General features: G+C 37.2%; 1 protein-coding gene across 3 annotated transcripts in view; it reads right to left on the bottom strand.

Moving 5' to 3' along the window:
* Nucleotides 1–6,165: 6,165 nt before the first annotated feature.
* The window catches only part of lima1b (LIM domain and actin binding 1b), a 36,931-nt gene continuing 23,212 nt past the window's right edge, over nucleotides 6,166–19,884 (bottom strand). For all 3 annotated transcript variants that reach the window (XM_079597699.1, XM_079597698.1, XM_079597700.1), the window contains 7 exons: nucleotides 15,558–15,615; nucleotides 15,383–15,480; nucleotides 13,125–13,208; nucleotides 11,370–11,406; nucleotides 9,506–9,582; nucleotides 8,435–8,568; nucleotides 6,166–7,395 (listed from right to left, as the gene is read on the bottom strand). In XM_079597699.1, coding sequence (XP_079453825.1) covers nucleotides 6,207–7,395; nucleotides 8,435–8,568; nucleotides 9,506–9,582; nucleotides 11,370–11,406; nucleotides 13,125–13,208; nucleotides 15,383–15,480; nucleotides 15,558–15,615 — 1,677 coding nt within the window. In that variant the 3' untranslated portion in view covers nucleotides 6,166–6,206. The remainder of the gene's footprint in view (nucleotides 7,396–8,434; nucleotides 8,569–9,505; nucleotides 9,583–11,369; nucleotides 11,407–13,124; nucleotides 13,209–15,382; nucleotides 15,481–15,557; nucleotides 15,616–19,884) is intronic.

Genomic DNA, 19,884 nt, shown 5'->3' with positions numbered 1-19,884 from the left:
TTTGGTATTAATATTTTTTATGTGAGGACTGATCCTCTCAATACAACAGCTTTTTTTTTTTTTTAGAAAATCCAGTGTTTAGTTGCTCATGTTAACTGAGTTAGAAACATTAAAATATATTCATATTTTTTTAGGTGCTTTGTTGAACATAAAAGAGATGGATGTAAAAGAAATGCATTTTTGCATGTTTAATTACGAGAATATAAGAAATTGGAAAAGTAGCATTTTCCAAGCTTGGCCGACCCATATGAAAGGAAGAATGTGCTCTCACATCTATAATGGAAGATCAGGTGAAGTAAATTTAATACTGTATTTGGATCATCCAAAAAAAAAGTAGAGATGTCCTCCAAACAAACATGTACTGGGAGCATCTAATGACTGGTAAGGAAGTGCACCCCATTAAAATAATCCGTACTATTTTGTTTGAGATGGATTCAATTTCTGATATCAAACTTTACAGACATTTTTTTAATGTTGCAAAATATATTTGCTTTCCCTTGCATGCTGAGCTTGAATGAATGACGTGTGGTTGTACACCAGTCTGTCACCTTTGTTATTGTAGTGACATTTACCAGTCCAGCCCCAAACATGACAATGAACAAAACAAACATGCTTAAGATGTCAGACAGCTTGAATGCAAACTAAACTCAAGCTAAACTCAGGCTATAAATTAACTACACTACGGTCACATAACTCCAATGTCACCATCATTAAGCTTCTGACATCTCTTTCAGTCTTTATTAAAAAAAACTATTTCCTTGAAATAGAGGTCGTTTTTTTTTTTTAGAAATCTAGAAATAGATTTCCTAATTTGAGTTAGTTTGCAAGAGTGCATTTATAAACACAACGAGGCTGTGAAAGTGGACTAGTCGTTGACAAGTTCAGTATGGAGTATCGCAAGGCTCAGTACTAGGACCGTTGCTTTTCACCCTGTACATGCTACCCTTGGGAGATATCATTAGGAAGCATGGCGTTAGTTTTCACTGTTACGCTACGAATAAAACATGAAAATATCTTGAGCTTGTGTTCACCATAGACCTTATTTCAGGCATTTAACAAAACCCATTGACTTCAGGACGATGAAACGTGCTAAAATGCAAGTTGTTTCCAGATTTTGACCTACAAAAATATGTACATCATCCCTGCAGCCTAGACCTTATGCCTGCAGTTAAAGGTCTGGCACGTCGTGACAAACGATGCCCGGAAAAAGTAGGATGCGTGTGTTTCAGTGTCCGTCTCGCTTCATAGAGCTGGTGAGTAGCAGATTGCGTGATCCTATAGTGTAACGCTAACCACAGGATGTGGGGAAAATACATTAGCAAAACTACTTCAGGAATTAAAAAATGAATGGAAGAGGCTTGCAGTGATTCTGAGGCATATGCGTGACGGGCATGAATTCAACATTCACACCATTCTTTCCTCGGATGCATAACTCAGGAAAATATATTGAGTGATGTGGATTAAATTCTCTGTACACTCAGAAATGTGAGGCTTAATGAATGCATAATTTCCAGAGGCATCTGCGTTTGGTGCATCATTATGAATGCTTTTTAAAGAATATTATAATTTGTTTACAAAATAAACGTATTATTTGTTCCCTACACATGACATCAGAGGGTTTTTTTGTGGAACTTTAATTTATAATTAAGCTGTTATATAACAGTAGTCATTTCGTGACAAAGAAAGAAATAAACTGTCTAAAGCTATTGGTGGGCTCCTAAAAAAAAACTTTCATTAATAGTACAAAATATATATTATAATGTACATATTTTGTCTTTGCGACAAAAAGCAATATATGTATATGCTACATTAGTATAGGCTACTGTAATGCTATCTTCTCCTAAGGATAGTAAGGAGGGACATGCTTGGGCTTGTTTTCAAGGAAGGACTGTGCACATTCTCATGTCGTGAGCATTGTGAGGACACAATTTTCTTGCGGCTATAGCAGAGAATGAGAGCACTCATGGAGATCTCCAATCCGACGTCCAGCAGATTTCATCTCCAGTCTGCTCTCAAACACTCTTGGCTGAAAGTTCGTAATACTGAAGATCTTAATTGGCCGTTCGCAAAGACCCGCCCCCTTTAGTTACTGTTGCTATGTCCGACAAGCCACGCCTCTCTCACGCCCCACCATGTTCTCACGCAGTGAAAAATGCAGAGAGGACACTGACAACGCGCTGACAGACAGGACAGACCAGCTTACTCTTGATATAAAACAAAGTCTCAACTTTCAAATTTGGTAATTTTTTTAAGAAATTTAAACAATAAATAGCGTTTTGTGGCTCTTTAATGTGTCGACAGTGTCTGACAGATCGCTGTAGAGCATCAGTTGAAGCTGCTCGTGAACCGATCATCTCTTCCTTCTAGTTCATTTATAGCATTAAATAAACTTGAATGAACATCAGAAGGAATGTTGTTTTAACCGCGGATAGACGTCAGTACACTCCGCTTCTCAAGTTAAAATCCTCCCATGTTAATCTACTAACTCTCCTGACTGCTTTATAATGAAAATGGCGGATTCGGCGGATTATAATGGGTCAGATCGCCTGTCAATCAAACTCCCTGCTAAGGGTCAATTAGTATGGATTTTTAAAGAAATTTGTATGTACCGTTCCCTGGTCAAAACTGACCCGAATACGATAGGAAGATTAAAGGAAACGTAAGAAAGTTAAGTTACAATGGTAAAGATGGAATTTAAATGAGATTTATGTATTTCACATCAGTAATGTAAAAACAATTTGCTACTGTAACTTCTGATTGAGGCTGTACACATTTTCTTAATATTTTTCATATTTACATAATTGTACAGTTATGGGCCAAGCACCAAATGTTCTGTAGTGCCTATTTTAATTGGTACTTGTCTTATTATTATCATTATTCCTCCCCAATGGGAGTCCATGGCAGCCCTGTGAACTCTGTCCACTTTTACTGGTAAGGTTTATAACTCATGAATAGAGGGTTTTCACCAACCTCACGTTCTGGGCGGTAACCCGGATGCGCGGCCATTATGGAGGTAAAAACACGTGGTAGGTGCGAAATCATAATAGAGAATGACTTAGTAAGCAGGAGAGAGCGCAAAATTGTGTCAAAACTAAAGTTAATATGTGGTAAAGATCTGAACGAGGTAACGTTAGCTTCTCTAGCCCTTACTGCAATCCTTCCTTCTATTTATTATCCCAACATAGGCTACGTTCAGATTGTCAGTCCAAAAAAGCACATGGAATCCGTTTCAAGCTACATCCATATGTGGTTTGAAATCCTATTAAAATCACATATCAGGACATCAGCTTCAGTCTGAATGATCGGATTTCGCGTGGTATGTGACTCTCACGCCACTTAAAAATGTAAACGTCAGATGTTGTTATAGGAAACACGCTGAAAGTCGCTGCCGAAACCAGGCTGTGTTGTTGCAAAGTTCCGGGACGAGCAGAAAATTATTATTTCTGAAAACGGCGCAGACAAGAGCGCGAAGAAAAAAAGCTGTACATAACACAACACATAACCAGCGCGGCGGCTACACATTTCCATGTTGTAAAATTGAAATTAGACAACATCTCTATTGCAAATGCAAACCCCTCCATCAATGCAACGTCATTGCCATATTGCCAAAGAGCTGCATGGACACACACACATCGGATCTGAACAGTTGTGATACACAGTGTGGACATCATTTTAGATCATCAGATTCCAATCGGATACAAAGATAATCCGATTTGGGCTGACAGTGTGAATCTAGCCATAGTTAACTACGTCAATATTTTAGCCATAGCAAAGTCCTTTGAGTCCTTATATAAATTGTCTCTGGCCATAGTCAACGCTTAATTTAGACATGTGGCTGATGCTGTAACTTACCTCTCTCAACCACAAACGCTTTTTATCAGTTTTTTGCACTCTTCTCTTTAACTTTTGACAGTCTGTAGAACTCGAAATGTTTTTCCCCGATGCGACCGATTAGAACAGACCAAAACTCAACCATTTTTCAGAAGCAATAATCAGCCAAATTTGTGAGTCCGTTCAGTTCAGTGGCATTGTTTACGTTCAGTGCCTCCAAAATGGCCGACTTCCGGATTGATGACGCGTCGTGAAAACCCTCAAATGGTTTACAGGTGTTCACCCAAGTTTAAGGTTCAAATGTAACTAATATTAGAATATGAAAAGATTAATACTATCTCATGAATAAACAAGTTGTGGCCTTTTGCATCACAACCTGTCTTTTAGCAGATGATTAGATATAAGAAAAGTGACATGAGTTATGACACATTACAGTAATGAGCCGAAACACAAACACAACACCTTCAATCTCACTACAATATTTCTGCTGCATCATGATACAATAATGAATCTGATTTTGATTCAGATAAGTATGAATGATTTATTAAGCAATTATAACATGCAAGTTAAAAAGGTTAATGTGCAAAAGTCACCATTTTAAAATTATGCAGTTATTACTGTCTATAAATTATTTTGAATGCAAACATGTTACCGTTAAAGGTGTTTCTGCTGTTTTATTCAAGTATTATTTAATACTCACAATTTTTTATTGTTCTATTGCTCATCAACAGTTTGTTAGATAGCAACTACAATCTTATAATCGTATGCTGCCTGGAAGTGTGTCAATTTATTTGAGATAGCTGTGAGCAATCCTGTAAAAAGTGCAGCTTATCCTTGTCATAGACTCAGAACCATGATTGAGAAACACTGACCACTTATCAAAAAACATATTCTCCCCATACGGAAATGTAATATATGACATATATATCCCTATATCGCTAGTGACGCCGTCATATAAGCTAAATATAAGACAATATATTGCTATCACATATATCTCTACATATATGTTGATATAGGTTTTTAACATATATAAATTTGCCATATTAAATTAGTATATTGACATATATTAATATGATGTATATGATTATTATTTATATAATACTGTATGTTTTGACCATATATGTCACCGATATGTTTAATTTATATATATGCCAAACTATTTATTTCAAGTCTACATATCCACATTTCATTTCAATTTCTATCTCATTATCAAATCTTATAAATATTCTAAATCTAAATAAAATGTATTATTTATTATTATTTTACCTCTTCTTGACCAGCTCATAAAAACAAAACAAATACTACACAAATTCTATTTGAAAACTGATAATTATATATGTGACATGTATATAAAAAAAACACTATTATACATATATAAAATATATGGGCTGGTTTTATATGTCAATTGTTCCATCTACTAGGTTTTATATATGGGCATACATATTTTATATATGTGGATATATTTCATATGTGTACATATATTACATTTCCGTATGGGTCTGCTCACATGATTTTGTTCTATTTTGCCTAAAATAAAAATAGCAACACATTAAAAATATGACAGAATTGCATTACATGGTCACTTAGTCAACCATCAGAAATATAGTTTTAGACCTTCTAGCTTCTGAAATGCTGATAATTCTCAATCAGTCCCGAGTTCAACTCGCCCTGTTCTGGACACAACTCAGACCTGAGGTGGTGTCGAGCTTAACACTAGATGGCAGTATTATAAAGGTTGCAAATTATGTTTTATAAGCTTTAGAAAACTGTGTGACAAGAAAACTGGCAAATTGGGTGACAAAAAAAAATGCTTGCTAGCATTATATTAATTTAGGTATTCTTTATAATTACACATATTTTGCTCAATGACTTAAACATTCATCATTCAACATGAACCTGAAATTAAGCACATTATATCTCTGTTTGGTATAATGTTTATTGTGTAATTGTCCAATAATCTTTAAAACAGAGGAAAATACTTTAAATATGGGCTAGAAGACTAATCAAAATGTGTTTGGCTGACCGATTAACTGTCAAAGGCTGAGAATAATATGATTCTTTAGATTTGTTAATTAACTGGGATCAACACAACACATTCTTAGATTTAGAAACAATAATAGTGATTTAACAACTTTTTCGTAAACAAGTCATTTTTATACAGCAATCGAAATAAAACATAAATGGCAAGGGAAAAAAATACTTCCAAGCTCTCATAAGAAAGAGGTCCAGAGAAAAAGATGTACAGTAACACACACGCACGCACACACGCACGCACACGCACACGCACACGCACACGCACACACACACACACACACACACACACACACACACACACAGACTAAATAAAAGTTGGAAGGGATTAATGAGAGATATTGTCAAACTATTGCCACTTCCTCATCGTCGTCATCTTCATCTTCATAGTAGCGATTCCTCTTGATCATCTCCTCCACGGTCAGGCCCTCCTCGGCCTCCTCCCCGTCCCAGAAGCCCACGTCCTGGGATTTCCGGTGGGCCACGGCTGGAGAGGACGTGTCCTGGAGCTCAGGGGAAGTCTTGGAGTTTTTCACCAGTTTCTCCTCATCTTCCACACGAGCCTTCGATCCCCTCTGCTGTTGTAGCTCGGGCTCTTTATTTGCTAGTTTAGGCTGGGACTCCTTATTTCTTTGTCGAAGATCAGCTTCATTTGTTGCTTGTTTTGGCTGAATTTCCTCTGGCTCTTTTTTGGTTAGTTTTGGCTCCTCGTTTGTTTGTTTGGGACCAGCCTCTTTTTTGGTGTGTTGTGTCACTTTGAGAATGGAAGAGGGCATCTTCTCCTGACTCTCCATCTTGACAGGACTCTCCGCATCCTCTTTGAATTGGCTGTCAGTGTCCTTTGTCTTTTTATCTGGGATTTTCGCCTCTTTATCTGGGATTTTGACTTCTGTCTTTGGCTTTGACAGCGAGCGAAGCTCCAGCGAGCCTCGTCTGACTGAAGGAACCTCTTGCAGTGGATTATTGGTTGACGTCAGGCTTGGTGCCAAAGAAAAGGGCCGGCTGCGCTCTCTGAGGGACGAGCTTCGTCTCAGGCTTCTCAGCTCTGATCTTTCTGAGCTCTTCTGGGCAGGCGGAGCTTCTTCCTCCGGAGGCCACTTTGCTCGGAAAAGCTTGGATGGACTCTTCCCGCCTTCAGCGACTGGACTGGAGACTTTGGCGCTCCCATCACTGTCTGCAGGAGGTGGCCACGCGACCCTCAGTTTTCTGGTTTCCACAGAGGTGGTTTGTGGTTTTTCCGTGGAGCTGGTCACATGACTCCTGGTCTCTTGAGCTGCAGTCATGTCAGTGTGTTTGGCTGGTCGTGACTCCTCCGCTTTGGGCTTTGGTCGTTCTGTAGGCTTCACAGGCTCTGCCACAAAGGGCTTTGAGTTTTCACTCCCCTCGGGTTCCTCGTCGTTTGTTCGTGGTGTCCACATTTCCTTATGCGGTCGGTGGCCAAAGCCCTCATCATAGTTGCCCTTAGACTTGAAAAGCTGACTGAAGTGAGGTTTGCAGTAGATGTTGCCATGCAGGGAAGCATAAGACAGCAAGCTGAAATGACAAGGACATTTTATTTTTTACATGCAGGATATCTAAAATCTGACCTCCACAGGATTTTAACTCATATCGACTAATTATTTGTATATAAAGACTAAAGGAGAGGTGGGGTAAAGTCATTATTACCAGAGCTTCTCAGTGATTATAGTCCTGTCCGAATGTGCAATCTCAGTTATCATTACGGACAATACCAGTAAAGATTACGGCGACTTTTACCTTCTGTAAAAAGGTCCGGAAAAATAACCTTCGGTAATACAAATCCGTGTGAATAGACCCGCTGTAAATGTGTGCGTAAATATTCCGTCATTTCCTGTTTATAAAAGTCTTTTTCCGTGTTTTTTCAAGTATGGATGCACTTGAAAAGCATTCAGTTGCGTTCCAGACGGTGGGACGAGTCTGTGGCAAAACTCAAGTGTTTTCCAAAAAGAAGGTCGAAAGAACTTGTTAGAGGCACGAAACTTCGTTTAACGTTAGGTAAGTGCCTATTACCAACATAATCCAATCTGAAGTTAATTAATACATCATTCGACCGGACCTAACTGTTATATATATAGGTTATATGTGTTTTCGCATGATATCAGGAAGCAACGTACAATGCACATGACGACAGGAGTGATGGCGGTGTGTAAATCGAGTTACTCTCCCACTTCTGCTAGTTTTACTGACATTTCTTATCCCGTGCGAATTGTCCATTATTATTAAAGACGGCCTGTGGTAAAACTGCATTACTCAATCTACCCTTGTAAAACTAATCCTGTTCGAATAGGGCTTAAGGCTTTCAAAATGGATGTGTTAATATATGATTAATATGTTTTTTGCCACCATTTACAGTTTCTATTTGACTTTGTTCTATTGCATATTCATAAAACCGCGTATACTAAATGAGGCAAGGGTGTAGAGTTACATTCAAGCTATTTTAAGGCATAAAGAATTTGTTTTCAAGGGAAAAAATGGTTAAATATGTCATTTTGGTGACTACAGGGGGACTTAAGGCAATACATAATTAAATAAATAAATAAAGGATAAAATATACCTGAGTTTGGTACTACAATGGGCACAGCGGAAGCAAGTCTTGTGGTAAATCTGCTGGTTGGCAATAAGTTTTTCCACCGGATAGACAGTCTTTTGGCAGCACACACATCTTTCCTGGACAGGCAGATTAAATTTCTGTCCAGGGAAACACAGGAGTTATAAACATCTCTTTTGCAATGCAATCAGTATGAATATTTTTCTATGGCATAAAATCACATATTTCATACCGGCAATTGGGTATCATAACTTTAAATTAATTTAATATTCATATTCTACACGCTACCACCATGGATGGGCAGTATTTCAGAAATACGTATTTAAAATACAAAATACTATTTTGTATTTTAAAGCCTTTGGAAAAAATCATATGTAATTTGTATTTAAATACATTTAAGATGACTATTTTCAAAATACATAAAATATTTTTTGCCAGTTAACCTTTTTATCAGGGTGCTGATTTCGTGCATCAACTAAAGTTTTGTGCAAAAACAGAAGTTCACACACACACATCAGCCGTTTTTCTGGAATAAGGTGAGGAAGGATGTCATGATCAATTCTACTTGTTGATTAAAGTTAAAATAGTGCATTATTCAGATTTGCCTTGAAGAAAGAATAATAGAGCACAGACGAGTGGGAAATTAGCGTTAGCCAATAAGTCTTGATCGGTTGTTGATTTTTATCAACTAGCTTGTCAAATGTGTTTAAAGCATTACTGCATGTTAGGACATGCAAAGACAGACATAGAGGGCAGAGATAAGGTTAGGAATTAAAAGTTATCAGGCACGTAGTTTCTTCATTCACTGTGACCTATACCTGCACTGGATGGCCAATTTCAGTGTATTTTCAAAAATACATAATACTGTATTTGTATTATTTTTTTTAAAATTTCGCACCATATTTTGAATTTGTATTTAAATAATTTTTTTACACAGTATTTAGTATTTCTATTTTAAATGTATTTCCATGTATTTATGCCCATCTCTGGCCCAGGTAGAATTAAATCTGTGTATGCACATAAGATCAATAAGCATTTAAAGATCAATAAACAGAAATGAGCTTGTAGTCCACAGACCCGGAGCACTTTAGGGGGGTCCTTGCTCTCTGACGCAGGGTTTGCAGCGCTGGGACTCGCTGTGTGTACATGCTCTCCTAAAGGAAACACAAATACAGGACAGATCACGACAGTGCACACTACACTATATACTCATACTGTGCTGAGTTTTTGATAATGACTTGTTTACAGCAGCACCGGTAATCTCCATCCATGACAAAGAAAAAAACAAATCAACAATAAAATAAGCAAAAGGAACCAATCTTTACTCAAGTCATTTCATTCAAACGTTATATTTTAGTGAGTTTGTTTTTCTTTTTCGAAGTGTAAAATCACGGAGGATTTCCAGAGCCACGAAGGCTCAGACAGGTATGAAGCGGAATATTAAATTCTCCTGAAGTGAATTAATGCAAAGGGAAAAGTCCCTGCACACAAGCGTTTCAGCAGCTGTGGAAATTATTGTAACTATACTCCTGTGTCATTTTTCCAGGCCTTTACTCCGAGATGCATGCAGAAGTATCAAGTGCATCGTTCTTTTTTAACTCCGTGTCCTGCAGCTGCTTCTGGAGCCTTCAGTAAATCTCGGAAAACTGTGATTTTATAATGTTCTCTACCAAGTCTGATCCTTCCACACATGTTAAAGGGGAACTGTTGCCAAAATTGAACCTATAGGCTCTTTTTGTTAATCTACCCGAGGCAAACTTTAGTGTAAAAGCATAATTATAATGGAAACGCCACTTTTAAGATTGACCGTGTTTTCGTTTTAGCTCAAAATGCCTTTTGAATGGGAGTGCATGGGGCACGTATATGATAGCATCAAAATCGATATTTTTAAAACACTGGCGGCTCGACACAACATGAAACTGTGCTGGAAGTGTCACCAGCGGCTCTACACATGAACTCCAGAATTGACTACATTGGTTTGTGTGCACAGAGTTGACTAAAAAGAAAGGTTTTGTACGACTCACTTTATCTAACTTTAACACAGTTAGTATTTCTGGTGGCTGGAATTTTGTCAGTCAAAAGTAGTCGATCTCCGAATGCAACGTAACATGAGGAGAGTAAAGATGGAAAGCTCCTAAAGCTTAGTTCCATATAAATTCCCGGATAATTTGTTGTTTTGTCGTTAGTGAAAATAAATATTGACCTTGTATTTGAAAAAGGATGCTCATTTAATAACGAAATGATTCAGTGATACAGATCGACTACTTTTGACTGACAAAATGCCGGCAGCCGGGAAGAACAACAGCTACAGTGAGTTGGGTTAAAACCTTTCATTTAGTAAACTCTGTGTACAAACACTGTAGTCAATTCTGGAGTTCATGTGTAGAGCCGCTGGTGACATTTCCAGCACAGTTTCATGTTGCGTCGAGCCGCATTAGTGTTTTAAATATAGCGATTTTGAGGCTATCATATACGTGCCCCATGCACTCCCATTCAAAAGGCATTTTGACTAAAACGGAAATACGGTCAATTTAAAAAGTGGCGTTTCCATTCTGATTATGCTTTTATACTAAAGTTTGCCTCGGGTAGATTAACAAAAAGAGCCTAGGTTAAATTTTGGCAACAGTTCCCCTTTAAGGCAGCTCTCTTGAGTCTATAACTTTGGGCTTTAATGAAGAAACACCACGTTCGTATTTTTCAGACATTTTAATATTACAGCCATTGAAAGAAAAGACGCCTTTGATGTCAAGAACACATTATGAAATACGTTTCTGCTCTCTTTTCAGAAGCCTACTTATTTATTTCTGTCTTCATTTCGTACAATTACATGGTTGGTTTGCAGACCAGAAACTCATTTCTGTTGATAACCACCCTCATATAACTATAACTCACTATTTATAAAATCAGCTCCTGAATCATAATGGTAAACGCATAGACTCACCATTGATCTTCGCACAGTTTGATGGAGGGAGTGTTTTCTGTAGAGAGAGAACAAACAATGATGACAATGACAAACAGGAGTCTTGTTAAATCTTAAGGTAAACAATTTAATGTTGTGACAAACATTCATTACTGGTCAAAAGTGTGGAATAATTAAGATTTTGTTTAAAGTTTTTGAAAGATGTCTCTTCTGCTCACCAAGGCTGAATTTATTTAATTAAAAAAGCAATAATTTTGTGAAATAATATAGCAATTTAAAAGAACTCTTTTCTATTTTAATACATTGTAAAATGTAATTTATTCATGTGATCAAAGCTGAATTTTCAGCATTATTACTCCAGTCTTCAGTGTCACATGCAGAGGTGGACAGTAACAAAGTACATTTACTTGAGTGTTATTTTTTCTGGAAACTTTTTACTTTACTACATTTCTGTCAAGGTCCTTGAGTAGAAAGTAGTAACGTCAGAGATTAATTTTGGTTGCAGGGGATGCATTTTGGTTGTAAATGAAAGTCTGGTTGACGTCAGAACTCGACTGATGTTGGTTTCTGACGTCAACCGATTTTCAACCACAATACACCATTGGAGATTAATGTCAATCTGACATTGGATTCTGAAATCAACCTGATTTTCATTTTCAACGTTGGGTTTGGTCTTCTAAATGCAAAATTTGTCATTATTTTGGAGCACACTAGCTTATAGATAACAGTGAGGCTAACATATTCATATTAAAGGCCAAAAAACTGGGAACAGCCATGTGGGTGTGGACGTTATTGAGTACACTTATTCAATCCCACGACTGGAACTGTGTGTATTAGGTATTAATGCAACAATAATAAAACAATGCATTGACATTTACTTTAATACTTAAGTATACTGTACTGGAACTGTGTTCTAGAAATACATTTGATATTCATATGAGGCTGGGTAGGCATAGATTCAGAGGCATAAGGTACTATATTTAAGTATTACATGCAACAATAATAAAACAATGCATTGACATTTACTTTTATACTTAAGTACTTAAAAAAAGAAAAAGAAAAAAAAGAGTACTTCTGTACTTTTACTTAAGTAAACATCTGTCTTTACAACTTTTACTTGTAACGGAGTAATATTTGACCAGTAGTATCTGTACTTTTACTCAAGTAAGGAAGTTGTGTGATCCTTCAGAAATCATTCTAATAAATATGATGATTTGCTGCTCAATTATTATTGGTAATCAAATATTAATAATTCATATTATTATCAAAGTTGAAAACAGTTTTTGATACATAATTAATACATTTTTTCCAGGATTCTTTTATGATTAGAAAGTTATTCTTTGAAATACATTATAAATGTTGCTACTGTCTCTTTTGATCAATGTAACATGGTTGTGGAATAAATGTATTCATATTTTAAGACTTACCCAAAACTTTTGAATGATTGTGTATCACGGTTTACACAAAAATATAAAGCAGCACGTTTTGAACATTGATGATAATCAGAAATATTTCTGATTTCTGAAGGATCATGTGACACTGAAGACTGGAGTAATGATGCTGAAAATTCAGCTTTGATCACAGGAATAAATTACATTTTATAATATATTGTAATATATATACAATATGTATGTATTCACATAGAGAACAGCTATTTTAAATTGTAGATAATATTTTTACATAACAGTAAATTCAGTCTGAATACATCATTAAGAGAAGTTTGTCTTTATGGTATATTTAAATTGTAGTTTTAGAAGGAAATGAGAGGATACGTACCACTGTGTGTCCGTCACCAGCAGGAGGAGAAATCTCCTTACGATCCACGCAGGGAACGCTGTCCTCGCTTTCTGACGGCTTGGCCTGAATCAACGTGACAACCACTGCACATCAGCACACTTTCAAAACAATCCAACAATGTAAACATGATAGTTACACGTTTTTCTCAGTTTTTACAGTACACCCTCTCTTCAGATTCTTCATTGTAAAGTGCCCTTGATCATTGGAAATGTGCTATATAAATGATTATTATTATTATATGCTGTGGCATTAGATGTCCTGAAAGAAGGATTGTTTATCTCTGTGGTTAAATCATTTCTATCATGCAGATCAAGATACCGTTATTTATCATGACAACTCTCAGAATAGGTTAGGATTGGTAATGGATATGTTAATGAACATGTATTGGGTCTTGGTGGACTATATGCTACACTGCTGCTGCAGAGCAAGTACTTAGACTTGCTACTGCCAATAGACTTACTGTAAGACACACAACCGCATGCATTACTGAGCCGTAGCAGATCGTGTGTTTCTGAAAGCGCACAGCAAGATCTGCTCACTGCACACACTGACTGAAACTATAGAACTATAAATATTGATGAGTAAGTTCATTATCTGCAGATGCAACAGAGACCAATCAGCTTGTAGTGAGAAGGACCTGTCAGCCTGCGCAGATATACATTACAAATATGTGTGACCCTGGACCACAAAACCAGTCACATGGGTCAATCTTGTGAAATTGAGATGTATACATCATCTGAAAGCTGAATAAATAAGCTTTCCATGATGTATGGTTTGTTAGGATATGACAATATTTGGTCGAGATACAACTATTGTAAATCTGGAATCTGAGGGGGCAAAGAAATGTAAACATTGAGAAAATCTGCTTTAAAGTTGTGCATTTATGTTCACGATTGTGCTGCGTTCACTCACAGAAATACAGTGCTATGCATAAGTTTAGACACCCATGCTAAAGTTGACTAAAAAGAGGAATAAAAAATCATCTTTTGGAAATTGAACTTAATGCCTTAATTTAAAAAAATAGGAAAAATCCAACCTTTAAGGACACCAATTTTCTTTGTGAATGAATAATGTATCGTAAATAAATAAATGTTCTTCCTTAAAATACAGGGTGCATAAGTTTGGACACCCCTATGTTAAATTCCCATAGAGGCAGGCAGATTTTTATTTTTAAAGGCCAGTTACTATATGGATCCAGGATACTCTGCATCCTGATAAAGTTCCCTTGGCCTCTGGAATTAAAATATCCCCACATCATCACACACCCTTCACCATACCTGGAGATTGGCATGGTTTTATTTCAGTTAGCCTAACAGCTGGTTTGATTTGCATTGAGAGATGATCTTATGGAAAGTACTCCATGCCAATCTCCAGGTATGGTGAAGGGTATGTGATGATGTGGGGCTATTTTAATTCCAGAGGCCAAGGGAACTTTATCAGGATGCAGAGTATCCTGGATCCATATAGTAACTGGCCTTTAAAAATAAAAATCTGCCTGCCTCTATGGGAATTTAACATAGGGGTGTCCAAACTTATGCACCCTGTATTTTAAGGAAGAACATTTATTTATTTACGATACATTATTCATTCACAAAGAAAATTGGTGTCCTTAAAGGTTGGATTTTTCCTATTTTTTTAAATTAAGGCATTAAGTTCAATTTCCAAAAGATGATTTTTTATTCCTCTTTTTAGTCAACTTTAGCATGGGTGTCTAAACTTATGCATAGCACTGTACATGTTTTATATATTTACGGTAGGAAATTTACAAAATGTCTTCATGGAACATGATCTTTACTTAATATCCTGATGATTTTTGGCATAAAAGACAAATTGATAATTTTGACCCATACAATGTATAGTTGGCTATTGCCACAGATATACCCGTGCGACTCCAGACTGGGTTTGTGATCCAGGGTCACATCTAAATAATACAAATACTAATTTTCTTGGACAATGATATTGTTCACAATTAAGAGAGCATGATATTTAACTGTGCAAGTATTTCAGGAATGGTATTAATTTTTCCTCTCTCTAATTGAAACGACAGTTACAGACTTTAGTAAGCCTACAGATAGCCAATCAAGAACCAAACATGCTCAAAACCATGCTTTTCATTTCTACTGGTTATTAAATTACAGAGAGATCTGACTGCACTTACTCCAATGTAAGCCGTATATCATCTTTATATGTTTCTTTGTTAGTGTGCACACTGTGGACCGTACAGTAATCATACTCACAGAGCGTGACACGGGAACTGGAGCCGTTCTGTGGACCGCTAACTGATATTTGGCCATCCGGTCCCGGACAGAGGCGCTGCGCTTCAGACTGGGCGTAACTATGACAGAATATATCTTTTTAACTTTTCTTTTCAAAACAACCTTTGTTTGACTGTGTATGTTTCTTGGTGTTTACCTTTGTTGGCCATTTGTGTGTCCATGTCCTCTGATGTGCTGTTCACGTCAGCTTGCTCCTGAAGAATCAAGTACAAAGTACAGTATGTAAAGCAGTGACAGATGCAGACATGCAGCATTTACATGTAGACATAGAAGAAACGGCACCAACTCCGCTTGTCCTCTGCTCCCTTCCTTTTCCCAGGAAATATCCACTACTGTTAACCCTACTCAAGATAATTCACTTCAAAGTGAACACAAAACCAAAAATAAAGCCACTGTTAGCAACACTAAATGAGTATAGCAATAAAGGGAAGTTTGAACTGGAGTGGGAGACGTGGCTTCGGTTCACTTGCAACAATATATTATTGTGTTCAGTCCAACACAAAATGGCAGCACTTCCTATGGATAGCCCACTTTAGACATTACTGTGCAACTACATGCTAGCTAGCAGTTATTAGAGTATTAGACGACGGCTACTTAATATCTTTATTTTGATGCTCCTCAGACATTCTACATGTCAACTTATTTTATTAACTCATAAGCCATAAAGTAATAGTCTACTAATACTCGAATGAGAGTTAGTTTACATGTTGTAAATGAATGGAGTTAAAAAAGTTACTTAGTTACTAGAATGTCTAAAGTAGACTATTGAACTATCGAAATAAAGTGTAGCCCTTTTTGTAAATGTTATTTTTCTATATCAAGAATTTAAGATGTATTGAATATTTCTAAGTAATATTTGTGGCAAATAGTTTTGTCTTTATAGTTTTTATATTGAACAACTAATTTGTGCTTTTGTATTTGGAATGTAAATTATTCATATATTTCACAACATACTCAGCCGTAGAGTAACACTGCTTACCCTTACCCATTTCTCTATATGTATTTATTTATTTTTGAGAAGTTCTCCGTCTATGCTATAATCCCATTTCTCCTTCATACAAGACAAAGATAAGTTTACCCCTACCATAAATGCAACAAGATGGTTATGAAGACTATACCTCAGATGCACAACACTTTTAAAGGGGTGGTTGAGTATGATTTCACTTTTCTAACTGTAGTTAGTGTGTAATGTTGCTGTTTGATCATAAACAACATCTGCAAAGTTACAACGCTCAAAGTTCAAAGCAAAGGAAGATATTTGCTTTTAAAGAAAAGGACTACAACAAACGGCTGGTAGGAACTACACGACATTCCTCCGGGGTTAGTGACATCACCAACCCTAAAATGTACATAAGCCCCGCCCACGGAACACACAGTCGATGTTGAGAAGAGGAAGAGTTGTTGTAGTCGAGAACATTTGTGAGTCAGCTCAAACTTTAGCATCCGTCTTTTCACATGCAATAGAAAGTCACTCTGTGTGCGTCTCACAACAGTTCCTATACGAGCGATTTATAGATTAGCATGACAGAATATGCTAATTGAAGATAGTTAACTCCACATCAGCAACATAAACTCATCAACTAACCATTCAGAGACGTCCTGTTGCTTCTACATGTTGTCACTTCCTCTTGAGTCTCTCCATCTTTGTCTGACTCCGTTTTAACATTAAAGACAGAACATTTTAAAGTTTCTGTCATTTTAGTGTGTGTGCGTGAGGTAATCGCAGCTGCTAACACACACACCAGCTCTTGAAACCCCGCCCTCTGCAGCAGCTCATTTGCATTTAAAGGGCCAGGCACAAAACGGTGCGTTTTTGCAAACCCTCAAGAAGTGACTTTAACATGCTATATAAAAATATCTGTGGGGTATTTTGCGCTAAAACTTCAAACACACTCTAGGGACATTAGATATTTATTTAACATCTTGTGAAAATGGCATTTTACCACCCTTTTAAAAACAAAGACAGGCTCTGCAAGATTAAGAGACTGATTTCATCTCTGAGAACAAGGACTGCCTTACAGAAAAGTCACATTATGCATTTATAACATGATCACAGAGGTTTTGATAAACCAGAGAGGGGAAAGGCAAGGGTACGGATGGAGAAACAAACGGTGGAAGGTTTTATAGTCCTCCAGAGACCTGCTGGGGTTTTAAAGAGTGTGTGTGTGTGTGTGTGTGTGCATACCAGTCTCATGACATCATCACCACACAGCACACAACACAGATGAAGCGAGCAGATGGGACTGCCATAGGAGAGTGTGGCAGAACATTTCTGTGTGTAATACGGTGAAAAACACAGTATGCATACAACAAAAAAGTTTTTTTTTTTCCAGAAGCCCTCAATGTAGTAAGATTGAATTTATACTCATCCCTCAGTTTATTAAAACTAAATAAAAAACCTATTAAAAGTGCATAAGTCTGAACAATGGAAGTCTAGGGCCAGAAACGCGTACGAAAGCGCAGACACAAGCGCTACCGATGCTTCCGTGTTAGTTTGACGGTTTAGGTGAGATCTGTGCCATTAAACCAGATGCATTGATATTTGGGCAAGTAAATTATTATTTTTAGAACTTTAAATTAAGGCAACCGTCCATGAAATTGAGTCTGCATTTGCCATTCACATTTTTGGGTAGAATGTGTTTTGTGCATGTTTTAATTTTTTATTTGGTTACGTTTTATTTGAATGTGACATTGTTACAATGTAATTACACATAATCTTAATTAACAACATGTAGGGCTTGGCTTAGTGTTAGTTGCATATGCATTATTAAATGTTTATGATATAGTAAATCCGTGTAGCATTTGAAACAATGGCACATTAAAATAGTGTTACCGGTACTTTTTTTATTAGGTTTGCACACATGCATTTTTATTACACTAGTCTTAACACATAGAAGTCTTGATACTGTCATTTATTCTGGTGCAATGTAAATGACTGTAAACGTGTCTTTTCCTCTAATGTTTTCACAAACTGAAAGACTATGTGAAAGGATTGTTTGTGCTAACCGACAGCATGTTGAATGTAACTTGTTTTTAATGTGTGATGGTCAAGAGGGACTCGTCTACTGCATCTCCAGCATTCTCTTGCCTTTGTGTTTCCAGCCAGCGTTCAGGAGGCAGGAAACACTCACACAACTGCCTCACTGTGTGGGACAATAGACACGCTTGTCTCTGCTTCACACCAGGGGCGGAGCGGGGGGGTGGCTAATTGGGCTTAAGCCCCGAATGTTTTGTCAAAAGCCCCGAATCTTTTAGGTTTTTTTAAATAACTTCAACTTTGTTCCATACCTTCTCAGTCTTTCTGACTGGAGCGGCAGAAAATGAAACAAAAGCTCTATTGCCGTGCGTGGTGGCGGACGGTAATGCATCGCGCATCACTCAGCTTGTTTGCCAACTGCCAATAAAAACTAACGAAGAATATAAATCTTCTTCTTCGTCGTTGTCATCAGGGGCTGGCGGGCTATTGTATGTTTTCACCTGCGTAGTAGCGAGCTTACTGGCTAACGGCTGAAGTTAATATTATGGACATAACAAAGTTTTTTTATATGGAACACTAACAGTAAACCTCACCGGCCGGAGAGAGATTCAGAAGCAGCGTCGGACGAACCGCGGACGAGTGTGTGCTGCGTTCACACCCGTTCACACCGAACGTGAAAAGAGCGTCTGGCGCGAGTGATTTCAATCTTTAAGTCAATGTGAAGACGCGTTTACGCACGTCTGGAGGTCCTGCAGCGCGAATGACGTTTAGCACGGCGCGGCCGCGAATTCACCTCATTCGCGCGTCCAGTTTTTTTTTTTTACTGAGTAGGCCTAACTATCATCATTTTCCCAGATAGTGTATAGATTTTTAGCCATTCTATTATCTCAAACAGCCTGAAAAAATAGTGCATTTAGCTGACGTAAATGGTAAAAAAATCTCCCCGGGGGAGTATGCCCCCGGACCCCCCTAGGTTTGGGCTAAGCCCCGAATGTTTAAATCATCTGCCTCCGCCCCTGCTTCACACCCCTTTGGATTGGGGAATTTTAAAGAACATGACACAGAGCCCGCAGTCACAAACTCCACCTAGCTAGCTAAGTAAGATACTTGCTTATAGACCACGTTAAAAATACAAATAAAGAGCGAAATCTCACTGCGTGAATCTCACGAACCGTCAAAGAACATGATTGGGTCATTTTTCACAACAAAATTAACTTTGAGAAATGCAAACTATTACTATTTTTTTTCTATTTTTAAAATTTTAAATGAAAATTTAACATTTTCCTGCTCAGTTTTCACTTGCAAAAAGGAAATAAAAATATGTCTGTAAAATTTCCCTAACATTTTATATCAAATTATATATTTTCAGTTATTACCTTTTCATTTTCTTAATCTATTAATTTTACAATATTAACAGGATAAAGACAGGAGGCAGAACAGAGAGGCTCTTCCTTCAGCGGTCCCTGTAGACATCACAGCCCTTTAT

The sequence above is a fragment of the Phoxinus phoxinus genome, assembly GCF_949152265.1.
Source record: "Phoxinus phoxinus genome assembly, chromosome: 22".
In the NCBI taxonomy this organism is placed as follows: domain Eukaryota; kingdom Metazoa; phylum Chordata; class Actinopteri; order Cypriniformes; family Leuciscidae; genus Phoxinus; species Phoxinus phoxinus.
Note: the sequence above shows the minus strand (reverse complement) of the source record. Positions and strands in the feature narration are given on the sequence as shown.